Source organism: Mustela lutreola, chromosome 8 (genome assembly GCF_030435805.1).
Source record: "Mustela lutreola isolate mMusLut2 chromosome 8, mMusLut2.pri, whole genome shotgun sequence".
Classification (NCBI taxonomy): domain Eukaryota; kingdom Metazoa; phylum Chordata; class Mammalia; order Carnivora; family Mustelidae; genus Mustela; species Mustela lutreola.
This window is the reverse complement of record NC_081297.1, coordinates 81,187,828-81,202,479: the sequence shown is the minus strand read 5'-3', so window position 1 is coordinate 81,202,479 and position 14,652 is coordinate 81,187,828. Positions and strand designations below refer to the sequence as shown.

Below are 14,652 nucleotides of genomic sequence, written 5' to 3'. Positions count from 1 at the left end.
CTGAGGATAACTGTGCCCACGAGCACATGTGCAGCAGCTGCAGCCAGGCCATCCATTCAGCTGGGCTGGGAGCAAGCCCTGAAGCCATAATTCGCAGACAGCTGGGCTAAGGGCTGGCCCTTCCCACCAGAGGACCAGCAGCAGTCATGACCCAGTCACAAGAGGAATGCACACATAGCCCACACAAGACGCACCTCTGGAACACTTTGCGGACTAGCAGTGGGATTGCTACTGGGCCTCACAGGACATGTTCTACATAAGACCCCTACTTTCAAGACTAGAAGATAGCTGACCTAATACATAGTAATGAATAGAGTGAGGCAAAATGAAGGGACAGAGGAATATGAACCATATGAAAGCAGACAAACCCCCAGAAAAAAGAGCTAAATGAATTGAAATAACCAATCTACCTGATAAACAGTTCAAAGTAACAGTCATTAGATGCTCACCAGACTTGATGAATTCAGTGAGAACTTCAACAAAGAGATAGAAAATATAAAAAATAACTAGTTAGAGCTTAAGAATATAATAACAGATATAAAAATACACTAGAAGGGGGTGCCTGGGTGGCTCAGTGGGTTAAGCCGCTGCCTTCAGCTCAGGTCATGATCTCAGGGTCCTGGGATCGAGGCCCGCATCGGGCTCTCTGCTCAGCAGGGAGCCTGCTTCCCTCTCTCTCTCTCTCTGCCTGCCTCTCCATCTACTTGTGATTTCTCTCTGTCAAATAAATAAATAAAATCTTAAAAAAAAAATACACTAGAAGGAATCAACAGCAGATTTGATGATGCAAAAGAATAGATCAGTGATCTGGAAGACAAGGTAGTGAAAAGCAACTAAGCTGAACAGAAAAAAGAACTTCAAAAAGTGAGGACAGGTTATGGAAGTTCTTAGAAAACAGCAAGCATAACAACATACACATTATAGGGATCCCAGAAGGAGAAGAGAGAAGGGGGCAGAAAACATATTAGAGAAAATAATAGTTGGACATTTCCCTCTCCTAAGGACGGACACAGACATCCACATTCAGGAAGCACAGAGAGCCCCAAACAAGAAGCCCAAGAAGACTGACAAGACACATAATAATTAAAATAGCAAAAATTAGAGATAAAGAGAAAATCTGAAAAGCTGCAAGAGAAGATCTAACAAGTACAAGGGAAAACCTATGGGGCTATCAGCTGATTTTTCAGCAGAAACATTGCAGGCCAAAAGAGAATGGCACCATATAATCAAAGTGCTGAAAGGGGTTAAAAATACAGCCAAGAATACTCTACATGGCGAGGTTATCATTCAGGATTGAGAGTTTCCAGACAAACAAAAGTTAAAGGAGTTCCTCACTACTAAGCCTATCCTTAAAAGAAATGTTAAAGGGACTTCAAATGGAAAAAGAAAAAGTCGTAACTAGATATAAATTATAGAAGGAAAAATTTCACTGGTAAAAGCAAATATAGAGTGAAGATATTAGATCATTTATAAAGCTAGTAGAAAGGTTAAAAAAGAAAAGTGGTAAAAAAGAAAAGTGGTAAAAGTACCTAAAAAATTTAGTGAAGAAATACCCAATATAATGAGATGTAAAATATGACATCATATATATAAAATGTGGGAGGGAGGGGAGTAAAACTGTGGTTCTTTTAGATTGTGTTTGAACTTCAGTGACCATCAACTTAACAGACAACTATATACATAGAGGTTATATATGAACCTCATGGTAACCACAAACCAAAAACCTGTAATAGATATACAAAAATAAAGAGAAAGAAATCCAAGCACACTAAAGAAATTCTCTTCCCTGTGAAAGATGACTAAGCGGAAAGGAACAGAAAATAACTACAAAAAAACCATCAGAAAATGATAAACACAATGGCAATAAGTACATACCTATCAATAATTACTTTAAAAGTAAACAGATTAAATGCTCCAATCAGAAGACATAGGGTGACTGAATAGATAAAAAACAAGACTCATCTATATACTGTCTACAAGACACCCTAAACTAAAATGATAAAGACTGAAAGTGAAAGGGTAGAAATAGAGATTTCATGCAAATAGGAAAAAAAAAAAAAAAACCTGGGGTAGCAATACTTAGACAAAATACACTTTAAAACAGATTGAATGCCTTTGACTCAGGTCATAATCCCAGGGTCCTGGGATCGAGCCCACATCAGGCTTTCTGCTCAGCAGGGGGCCTGCTCACTCCTCTTTCTCTGCCTGCCTCTCTGCCTACTTCTGATCTCTGTCAAATAAATAAAATCTTTAAAAAAAAAAAAAAAGATTGAAACAAAAAATAATCAAGGCCATTTATATAATGATAAAGGGATCAATTTAACAAGAGGATATAACAATTGTAAATATCTATACACCCAACATAGGGCACCTAAATACAAAAAGCAATTATTAACAAACATGAAGAAAGAAATGGGACAGTAATACAATAACAGTAGGAGACTTTAGCACACATCGATAGAAAGATCATCCAGACAGAAAATTAATAAGGAAACAGTGGCTTTAAATAACACATATTATCAGATGGACTTAACAGATTCAGAATAATCCATTCAAAAACAAAATATGCATTCAAGTGCACATAGAATATTTTCCAAAATAGGGGCACCTGGGTGGCTCAGTGGGTTAAAGCCTCTGGCTTTGGATCAGGTCATGATCCCAGGGTCCTGGGATCGAGGCCCGCATCAGGTTCTCTGCTCAGTGGGGAGCCTGCTTCCTCCTCTCTCTCTGCCTGCCTCTCTGCCTGCTTGTGATCTCTGTCTGTCAAATAAATAAATAAAATCTTTAAAAAAAAAAAAAAAAGAATATTTTCCAAAATAGATGTCATTAGGCCGCAAAATAAGTACTAGTAAATTTAAGACTGTACATCATACCAAACATCTTTTTCAACCATAGTACTATGAAACTATAAATCAATTATAAGAAGAAAAAACACAAAACATTTGGAGGCTAAACAGTATACTAGTATACAACTTAAGGGTCAACTTAGTATACAACTTGAGGAAGTCAAAGGAGAAATCAAGGAATACTTGGAGAAAAATGAAATTGGAAAACACAAAATCTTTGTTCAAAAGCTTTGAGACTTAGCAAAAACATTTTTGAGAAAGAAGTTTATAGCAAGATGGGCTTACTTCAAGAAACAAGAAAAATATCGAATAAACAATCTAACTTTAGGGGCACCTGGGTGGCTCAGTGGGTTAAAGCCTCTGCCTTCAGCTCAGAACATGATCCCAGCGTCCTGAGATCCAGCCCCGCATCGGGCTCTCTGCTCTGCAGGGAGCCTGCTTTCTCCTCTCTCTGTGCCTGCCTCTCTGATTACTCATGATCTCTGTCAAATAAATAAATAAAATATTTAAAAAACAAAATAATCTAACTTTACACCTAACAGAATTAGAGGCAAAAAAAGGTAAGTCCAAAGATGGCCGAAGAAAGGAAATAGAAGTAGAGGAACAGAAAAATAAATGAAATAGAAACTGGAAAAAAAAATAGAAAAGATCAATGAAACTAAGAGCTGGATTCTTTGAAAAAATAAGCAAAACTGATAAGCTTTTAGCCAGACTTATTTAAAAAAAAAAAAAAAAAAAAGCCAAGACTCAGATCAGAAATGAAACAGAAGTTACAACTGATATCACAGAAATACAAAGGATTATAAAAGACTACAAGATGTTGTATACCAACAAATTAGATAAAGAAAATAAAAATTAAAAAAACAAACAAACAGATAAATTCCTAGAAACACACAATCTCCCAAAACTGAATCAGGAAGAAACAGAAAATCTGAACAGACCACTTACTAGTAATGAAATTGAAGCAGTAATAAAAAACTCCCAACAAACAGAAGTCCAGGAGCAGATAGCTTCATGGTTGAATTCTATCAAACATTTAAAGAGTTAATACCTATTCTTCTCAAACTATTCCAAAAAATATAAGAGAAAGAAAAGCTTCCAGTTCATGCTATGTGGATAGCATTACCCGAACACCAAAATCAGACAGACACTACAAAAAAGGAAACCATAGACTAATATTTCTGATGAACATAAATACAAAAATCCTCAACAAGATATTACCAAGTTGATCTCAATAGTACATTAAAGGATCATTCACATAATCAAGTAGGATTTAGCTCATTGATGCAAGGATGATTCTATACACATCAATCAATCAATCAATCCATGTGATACACCACATTAACAAAATTAAGGATTAAAACCATATGATTATCTTAATAGATGCAGGAAAAGCATTTGACAAAGTACAACATTATTCAGGATTTAAAAAAAAAAAAAGTCTCAACAAAGTAGGTTTAGAGGGAGCATATCTCGATATAATGAAGGCCTTCTTGAAAAACCCAAAGCTAACATCACAGGCAATGGTGAAAAACTGAAAACTTTTCCTCTAAGATTAGGTACAAGACAAGGGTGTCCACTCTCATCATTTGTATTCAATATAGAACTGGAAGTCCTAGCCACAGTCATCAGATAAGAAATAAAAGTCAGCCAGATTGGTAAGGAAAAATTAAAACTGTCACTATTTCTAGAGGACGTCACACTGTATATAGAAAACCCTACAGACTACAGCAAAAACTCTTAGAAGTATAAATGAATTCAGGAATGCAGGATACAAAATCAGTATACAGAAATCTGTTGCATTTCTACACACCAATAACAAAATAACAGAAATTAAGAAAATAATCCAATTTACAAATGTATCAAAAAGAATAATTTCCCTAGGAATAAAATTAAAGAGGTGGCATACCTGTAGTCTGAAAACTATAAGATATTGAGGAAAGAAATTAAAAACAATACCAAAAAAGGGAAAGATATACCATCCTTATGGATTTTAAGAGTTAATATTGTTCAAATATTCATAATATTCAATGCAATCTATAAACTTAGAGTGACCTCTATGAAGGTACTACTATTTGTAAGGATAGCTAAAATTGACAACACAAGAAACAACAGGTGTGTTGAAGATGCAGAGATAGGGGAACCTCTTGCGCTGTTAGTGGTTATGTCAACTGCTGCAGCCACTCTGGAAAACAGAATGGAGGTTCCTCAAATTGTTAAAAATAGAACTACTCTACGACCCAGGAATTGCATTACTAGGGATACAAAAATACAGATTCGAAAGGATGCATGCATCCTGATGTTTATGGCAGCATGTCAATAACAGTCAAACTACAGAAAGAGCCCAATTGTCCATCAACTATTGAATGGATAAAGAACATGTGGTATATTTATATACAATGCAATATTATTCAGCCATCAAAAAGAATGAGCTCTTGCCATTTGCAACAACATAGATGGAGCTAGAGTATATTATGCTAAGTGAAGTAAGCCAGACAGAGAAAGACAAATACCGTATGCTCTCACTCATAGGCGGAATTTAAGAAAGAAAACAGATGATGATATGGGAAGGAGAAAAAATAAGGAGAGAGGGAAATAAGCCATAAGAGATTCTTAGCTATAGGGAACAAACTGAGGGTTGATGGGGGAAGGTGTGTAGGTGGTAAGCTAGATAGGTGATGAGTATTAAGGAGGGCACCCGTGACAATGAGCACTGGGTGTTGTAAGTGAGGATCACTGAATTCTACTCCAGAAACAATACTGCACTATAGGTTACCTACCTAAAATTTTTGAGAAGTATTTTTTTCAAAGAACTAGAACAAATACTAAAATTTATATGATATGGAACCACAAAAGATCTCAAATAGTAGCCAATGTTATCTTGAAAAAGAAGAACAAAACTGAAGACATCACAATCTCAGATTTCAAGTTCTATTACAAAGCTGTAGTAATCAAAACAGTATGGTACTGGCACAAAAACAGACACATAAATCACTAGAAAAATAGAAAGCCCAGAAATAAACCCATACTTACATTGTCAATTAGTCTATGACAAAGGAGACATGAATGTATAATAAAGATATAGTCTATTCAGTAAATAATACTGGGGGAATTGGACAACTACATGGAAAAGAATGGAACTAGGCGAGCTCCTTATATCATACACAAAAATAAACTTAAAATGGATTAAATATCAAAACATAAAGGCTAAAACCATAAAACTCCTGAAAGAAAACATAGGCAGTAAACTCTTGGAAATTGACCTTAGCAATATTTTTCTGGAATCATTCTCCTCAGGATATGGAAACAAAGGGAAAAAAGTATTGGGACCGTATCAAACTAAAAAGCTTTTGCACAGCTTAGAAAACTATCAATAAAATGAAGAGGCAATGAACTGAATAGGATAAGATATTTGTAAATGATATATCCAGTAGGAAGATAATATCTGAAATATATAAATAACAAACAACTCAACTCTAAAAAACCCAATAACCCAATCGAAAAATTGGGAGATGAACTGAATAGACATTTTCCCCAAAGACATACTGATGGTCAACAGACACATGAAAAGATGCCTGACATCACTAACCATCAGGGATACATAAATCAGAACCACCATGAAATATCACCTCACACCAGTCAGTATTGAAAAGTAAAGAATAACAACTGTTGATAAGGATATGGAAAAACGGAGCCCTTATAAACTATTGGTGGGATAGTAAACTGATCTAAATGTCTACTGATAGATGAATAAAGGAGAATTGACATATTTACCCAGTGGAATATTACTCAGCCATAAAAAAGAATAAAATTTTGCCATTCAGGATAACATGGATAGACCTAGAGGGCATTATGCTAAGTGAAATAAATCAGACAAAAACAACATATACTTTATGTGTGGAATCTAAGAAACAAAATAAAACAAAAAGAAATTAGACTAAAAAAGTATAGAGAACAAATTGATGATTGCCAGAGGGGAGGTAGGTGACAGGATAGGTGAAGTGGATTAAGAGGTACAAACTTTCAGTTATAAAATAAGTAAGTCTTGAGGATGAAAAATACAACATAGGGAATATAGTCAATAATATTGTAATAACTTTGCATGGTGACAGACATTAACTACATTTACCATGGTGAGCACTTAATAAAGTATATAACTGTTGAATCATTATATTGTACACCTGAAATTAACAGGTCAACTAAACATCTATTAAAGTTTTTAAAAATAATTTAAAAAAATAAAAAAAATTTTAATGTACTTCTCAGAGTTTTTTTTAAGTATTTTATTTTTATTTATTTGTCAGAGATAGCAGGCAGAGAAGCAGAGGGAGAAGCAGGCTCCCTGCTGTGCAGGGAGCCCGATGTGGGACTCGATCCCAGGACACAGGGATCATGACTGAGTCGAAGGCAGCCGCTTAACCTACTGAGCCACCCAGGCATACTGAGCCACCCAGGCATCCCCAAAAATAAAATTTTTGAAAGAGAGAAAGAAGCATACCTAAAAAGGGAAAGATGGATGCTCTCATCCAAATTTTAATCATGTGGATTGGGTTTGTTTTTTTTTTTTAACTTGGGTATTCAGGAAGTGATATGCTTATTGCTTTATTGGAAGAACATTAAAAGATTAATATTTACCAGCTTCATTTAGAGATAATTTTTTCACTATTGATTCCTGAGGAGTAAGACATTCAGAGTTTTTATCAGAGGTTGAATCAAAGTCAAGTGTTAAGGCATTAAAATGATTTTCACAATGCTTATTCAAATCCTTGGTAGAGAAGTGCTCCCTCTTCCTGGTCTGTGATGCCCAGGATGTAGAATTCTGACAGCTCTCAGATCTTGGCCTTGAGAGGTGTTCAGAACTGGTGAGAGGAACAGGATATGTGGCATTCTCAGGAGAGCGGAGATGAGAAAAGGATGGGGTTCTTGGAGACCTTATTTGAGGAGCTGTAATGATGGCATCATCTCTCGAGGTACTTGAGAAGTAAGTGTTGGGCGACGGAATAGGAGTGGTCGCCATATTCTCTAGAACCTCTTCAATATCTTTCTCCGTGTTAATCTGCGGACTATCAAGACTGCTCGACTGGTATTTGAGAATCTGTCGAACTGGATCTGAAAGGTCTTCTCTCTTTTGGATGGCTCTGATTTTTCTACAGATGCTTTCCACTGGGTTATGCCGCTTGTCCGTGACCTTCCTCACAGCGGTCATTGTTGATCTTCCTCCAATCATGCCGGTGAAGTGGCTAAAGTGCAGGCAGAAGTAGACATGTTGTTTTTCTTTAAGTTAGCACTGTCCTGACAATAATCTAGCAATGCTATTTAGTCCTAAATCAGCTGTGGAGGAATGAAGAGGTCTTTAAACAATTGGTTTAAACAACTTCCCATGTGTTTAATTGGCACTCAAATTTCCTGAAAATAACCACAGCCAACACACGCAAAGTATGTGCCATGTGCCAGGCATGGTACTATATTCTTTATATGTATCAACTCATTTCATTCTCAAAACAACCCTATGAAGTAGACATTACTATTATCTCCATTTCCAGGTAAAGAGAAAATAAGACACACCCAAAATCACCCCAGATAAGTGCTGGAGCCAGATTTGATCCCAGGCTGTCCCACTCCAGAGGCTGGACTCCTAACCATATTGCTTTTCATTTATAATAATATGTCACATATGATGGTGATGGTGAAGTTGCTTACAGTTCCTGTTTGAGTACTGTTCTGGTTCTCATCTAATGAGTACTACATATGCCCTGTGGAAAGAAGTCCAAAATTTTGCCTAGGCAAAGAGTTACAGTACTTTGAACAGTTACAAATAGCTAGTTTCAAAGTGATGATTTTTAGGACCTTAAGATTTCCATTCATAGATCTTTCTTTAAAAATCCCCTCATAGAAAATGAACAAAAGGAAGAGAAATTTTAGAAGAACTATAATTGGAAGGGGTATTTGGAAAGACTGGTATTTAAAAGAGGACACTCAAAAATCCTCACAATCTGGCTTCAAGAGGACACAATTTACTTCAAGAAGACAGCTCCAGTCAATGAAGCTCCTACCAGCAGAATCCTTTACTAATCAGTCATGATCATAACCTTTGTGTTGCCACTTGACAATACCCTCCTTTCCATGTACTCAAGGGTTATTTTTTAACGCCAAGCCTAAAACACATTCCTCTATGGCAATTCTGGAATTGGTGTATACTCGTTGGAATCTACTCTTTCTGTTCTCTCCTAGGCTTTATAACTGCACAGCATGTTTGCCATTTAAGCTTTGACTTCTATCCTTTGATTGTTTAAACTATGTATGCATGTTGTTTCCTCAAAAACAATTTTAATTCTTGTATTAAAAAACCATGATGTGGGACGCCTGGGTGGCTCGGTGGGTTAAGCCGCTGCCTTCGGCTCAGGTCATGATTCCAGGGTCCTGGGATCGAGTCCCACATCGGGCTCTCTGCTCAGCAGGGGGCCTGCTTCCCTTCCTCTCTCTCTGCCTGCCTCTCTGCTTACTTGTGATTTCTCTCTGTCAAATAAATAAATAAAATCTTTAAAAAAAAAAAAAAAACCATGATGTGATTTTTTTTTTCTAGGTACACAATACATTGTTACAAGCATTACTGGTAATCCGCAGTCGTATATGATATACACAAATACCAGGCTTGTAGACGTTTCCCCCAGCTTTCGTGAGTGTAGACCCTCAACTCCTCACAGCTACCACATTTTCTGGAGAATTTCCCCTGGCCCCATGGGAGCCGTTTTTCATCTCTCCACTGGGAGGTAGGAAGTGATGTAGAGGGAATGACAGAAGAGAGCAAAAGGTCTTATAAGACTGTTTAGGTATCTACAAATGTTCTCAATATGAAAGAACTGGTTTTCCTTTCAAGAGTCAGAGAATGGAAGCACAGGTTGGGCATGAGGCTAATAGAAACCCTAAAACTGGAACTTCAAACTCTCAGATCCTGTCTACCCTCCTTCTTGGATACTAAGGTAGGAGGCTGATCAAGCCCCAGGGAAAGGCTTTGCCTTGTGGGTATCTGTGACTGAGCCAGATTAATGTTTCTCGCACAGAAGACATGCATTTCTATTTGTTTGTCCAAGGCATTTTTCTCCTTTTATTATCTGTTTGCAAAACTTCCATGACTCACCTAAGTGACCTCCACTCCGTGGTTTATGAACTAGAGTACACTTAAGACCTTGGCTCTTCATGAGCTAATAAACATTCTCAAAATTGATTTGTTTTGCTTTTTCTAATATAAAGCAGAACAAAGAGATGTGATAAGGATTTCGAAATTTGGGCCACCTCCTCCATATGTGGCCTGGAAACCTCTCCCGTCAGTCCCATCCAAACCTCTTTTTCAGTTTTAGATCTCAATAGAAGAGATTAGCTGCAATCTGCCATAACATTTAAAAGCTCAAGTCAAACTTGCAATCTTTGAAAAAGTACTAACTGCAAATTAAAAAATGGAAGCTAATTACATTTGCAGGGTCAGCTGCTTGGAATATCTCTCTCTCTCTCTCTCTTTTTTTTTTTTTTTTTTTTTTTTTTAAGATTTATTTGAGAGAGAGGGCACATGAGTAAAAGGCAAAGGCAGAAGAAGACTCCCTGCCGAGCAGGGAGGCAGATGTGTGGCTCCATCCCAGGACCCGGAGATCATGACCTGAGCCGAAGGCAGATGCTTAACTGACTGAGCCACACAAGCACCACTGGAGTCTCTTTTAGATGTATTTTCCTCTTTATTTCTCTCAGTTGATTGACTATTTACAGTGTAAAGATGGCACACTTGTAGAAATCCCAAAGGGCAGTGTTCATTTTTTAAGTTTATTATTTTTAGTAACCTCTACACCCAACGTGGGGCTCTAACTCACAACCCAGAGATCCAGAGTCACATGCTTTTCTGAGTCAGCCAGATGCTCCAAGAAATGCTTTTTTTTTTTTTTTTTTTAATTCTCTGAACCTCAGTTGTACTCCATATCACTCAGACCTTTAGGCACTCAACCAATATTTATTAAGTACCTAGAAAGTGCTAATACCTCTGCTCCAGAGAGTATCTACTCTCCTAAGTCCTGTAGTCTGCAGGAGGTTCAGATACAAACCAGTAAGCTACTGGGAATACACATTAAATCCAGGATATCCAAGAAAATCTAAATTTCAGGAGTGCCTGAGTGGCTCAGTGGGTTAAGCCTCTGCCTTCAACTCATGATCCCAGGGTCCTGGGATCAAGCCCCGCATCAGGCTCCTTACTCAGTGGGGAGCCTCCCTCTCCCTGCCTGCTACTCCCCTTGCTTGTGCTGTCAAATAAAATCTTTTTAAAACAATCTGAATTTCAGATAAAGGGCTGATTTTTTTTAAATATATGTCATAAAAGTTGTGCAGGAAAAACTTATACTGGAAAATCATTTATCTGAAATTCAAATTTCACTGAGACTCTTGTATTTTTTTTTTTTTAAGATTTTATTTATTCGACAGAGAGAGATCACAAGTAGGCAGAGAGGTAGGCAGAGAGAGAGAGAGGAGGAAGCAGGCTCCCTGCTGAGCAGAGGGCCCGATGCGGGGCTCAATCCCAGGACCCTGAGATCATGACCTGTGCCGAAGGCAGCGGCTTAACCCACTGAGCCACCCAGACGCCCCGAGACTCTTGTATTTTTATTAGATAAATCTAGCAACCCTAAAGCCCAGAGAGAACTCTATCATTACACACTGGGAAAGAAAAGTGCCAGGGGCTCTGGGAGCATAGAAGAGGGGGTTATCCTAGTTTGGGAGTGAAGATGGAAAAATTAAAGGCCTCTCTTTTGCATCTCGCACTATGCATAATGCTATATTGTTTGCTAAGTCCGTGGTTATAAACAGAACACTGGGACTGCAAATCTGGGAATTTCCGTTTAGATTCACATTCACTGAATATAAAATAATGTTAGAGATTATCTAAACCAATTATTTCATGTGTTTTATTTCTCATTGATTGAACTACGCCTCATTGTTCTTATTTCTAGAATCTGAGTCTCGTTATTGTTATTGCCTGAATTGCTTTAATATATATAGTAAACCTCTTCAGTCAGCACTTTTCAACCACCTCCCTGATCCAAAGCAATGATTAAAAGCTTCTGAGGCCTGGAAACATCTATAAAACAATGTGATGGGGGGGGTGCTGAGTGGCTCAGTTGGTTAAGTATGGGCCTTTGGCTCAGGTCATGATCTCCAGGTTCCAGGATGGAGGCCTGAGGTCTGCGTCAGGTTCCCCGTTCAGCAGGGAGTCTGCTTCTTCCTCTCCCTCTGCCCCTTCCCTGTGCTTGTGCTCTCTCTCTTAAATGGATAAAATTTAAAAAAAAAATTTTTTTAAATGTGATTTCTTACCTAAAGTAAGTTTACTCATTATATATTTAATTTTCACCAGTGATGTAACTGCAGAGTTCTAGGCATTTATACTCTGAGATTTAACGAAATCTTATTACATTTGTTCTGACTTCCTAAAGGAGTCAGAATAAATTCACTATTTATGTGCAGTACAGAGAATATTTCATTTTTTAGGAATAGACAAACATAAGGGCATAATTTACATTTTTCAATATCCATATTCTTCAATCACTAAGAAATAGTTGGATTTCTTTCCAAAAAAGTAGAGATACAAAAGTAACATCCTTGAAAAAAGATTTGAGTTCATTCAAAAAGCTCAAAAGCTCTTTAGATTCCTGAATCAAACTCTAATTCAAAAGATTATGTTGACAATGTAATTATCTTACCTTTACTAACCATTTAAGCATTTTCTCCCTTTACTAACAATTATTTCTTGAACATTAAACTTCAAAACTTTAGATGAGGTAGACATACCTTAATAATCATCCAATACTTAATTATGAAATTTAGGCAAATATTTCACCCAAGTCCCAGTTGGAGATTTAAGGCATAACTCTGAAGTAAGGGATGTAAAAAGTTTTTTACAAATATCTGTGTATGTATGTAGATAAACAAATTCCTTTTGCCAAAAGAGGCCCCTTCACTAACAGATGGCAGTAAACTCTTCATGGAGACAGAAGAAACAGTCACTAAGATGTTCCCAGGAAAGTCATCTTTAGTGAGCCTAGATACAAGGGCAGAACATGATTTTCGACTTAACCGGTAAATTTTATATTTGTCAAAATTACACTGTTTTTAGTCTCTTTGTGACTAATATGTAGTGTGATAAAATAACGCTTACTTTTTCTTGTCCTAAGATAGGTGATGGCAGCTGTTAGTCAAAATGATTTGCAAACCACAAGTCCCAGATTTAGTAATTGCTCAGCGAGTCTCATCAGCAAACCTGTTTGATTACTAATTAATGCAAGCTGGCACAGAACGGGACTCTCCCCTCCCACCATTCACTTAACCATGTTATATTAAGCTCCTTGGCTGGGTCACACCAACCTTATTATAAACATCTCATACTGGAACAATTCCTGAAATAGCATAGTCACACATACACTTCTAAAAACTCACTGGGCTCTTCTGTTTCACTGATCATATGAAGTCTGGTTTTCCTCTCAGAGACGAGGAGAGGACGTGAAATCTCTAAATGCAAGAATTCAGGTGATCCTCGGGGAGGGAGACAAACCACAAGAGACTCTTAATCTTAGGAAACAAACTGAGGGTTGCTGGGTAGTGGGCGGAAGGGATGGGTGGTGGGTTATGGACATTGGGGAGGGTATGTGCTATGGTGAGTGCTGTGAATTCTGTAAGACGGAGGATTCACACACCTGTATTCCTGAAGCAAATAATACAATATATGTTAATAAAAAAAAAACCTCAGGTGGTCCCATGTTCTTGGGTGTCTACAAAACCCCATAACTGCTTTCCACTAACACACATGCCTAATGACTAAGGCTGGAAATGACAGTTCAGGAACTTAGGTATCTAAAAGGCCCCTCTGAAAACAATTCTAGGATTGGTTTGTGGTGAAAGCAGCATCTCTGGGGGGACCTAGCTTTATCACCACAAGCATAGAGAGTTTGGGGCAGGGGGTGAGGAGAAGACGGAGGCTGCCCCTGGCATGGCTTTTCCCTGCTTAGAAAAGGACTTTCTTGACCTTAAACGACTAAAAAAGGGCAGCATCGGCCAAAGTTTAGGTGTTTAGTTGGGGGAAAACTCACCACCTTATTTTCACTTTACCAGCACTCTAAGAACCGTCTTCTGAAAACAGACCGCAGAGCCGAGGCCCGCAGGAGCCGGCGAGGGGCCGGAGCTGATCCTGGCCGGCTTTATGGGGCAAGCGCAGAGACGAGCTTCAGCTGGAGGAGAGCGAAGCCTGCGATCAGCGGCACCTGCCGTCTTGGTCCACGCTGAGATCCTGGGAGCCGGAGCGGGAGAGCCGGAAAGGAAGGGGGACCCTGCTTGGGCCAGAGCGAGGCCATTTGGGTGTGCTCCCCGCCCTGGTAATAAAATAAACATCACCCAGTACATACTGTCTGTAATCAGGATGGAAAAAAGTCACTTCTAACTTAAATTCCTTATGTTTCTGTTGGGCCAAGTGCTGGACGGTTTTGTTGTTGTTGTTTTATAAGATTTTATTTATTTATTTGACAGACAGAGATCACAAGTAGGCAGAGAGGCAGGCAGAGAGAGAAGGGAAAGCAGGCTCCCCGCTGAGCAGAGTCGGATGCGGCGCTCGATCCTAGGGCCCTGGGATCATGACCTGAGCCGAAGGCAGAGGCTTTACCCACTGAACCACCCAGGCACCCTGGACAGATTCACTAAAGACATCCTCGTGACCTCTCTTAAGAGACCGTCTCCAGTTGGGCAGACGCAGTATGACGACTACACAAAGTGCAATAATTAAGCAAAG

At 38.3% G+C, this 14,652-nt stretch overlaps 1 protein-coding gene across 1 annotated transcript; it reads right to left on the bottom strand.

Moving 5' to 3' along the window:
- Positions 1–7,265: 7,265 nt before the first annotated feature.
- On the bottom strand, positions 7,266–14,223 carry LOC131838925 (inositol 1,4,5-triphosphate receptor associated 2-like). Its single transcript, XM_059185791.1, has 2 exons — positions 13,961–14,223; positions 7,266–8,086 (listed from the first exon to the last, which is right to left on the bottom strand). Exon 2 carries the CDS (start codon positions 8,071–8,073, stop codon positions 7,471–7,473), a length of 603 nt encoding a protein of 200 aa, XP_059041774.1. The 5' UTR covers positions 8,074–8,086; positions 13,961–14,223; the 3' UTR covers positions 7,266–7,470.
- Between the last annotated feature and the right edge of the window lie 429 nt (positions 14,224–14,652).

Coding starts and splice junctions, on each gene's coding strand:
- LOC131838925 (XM_059185791.1), bottom strand. CDS start 8,073: ATGATTGGAGGAAGATCAACAATGACCGCTGTGAGGAAGGTCACGGAC.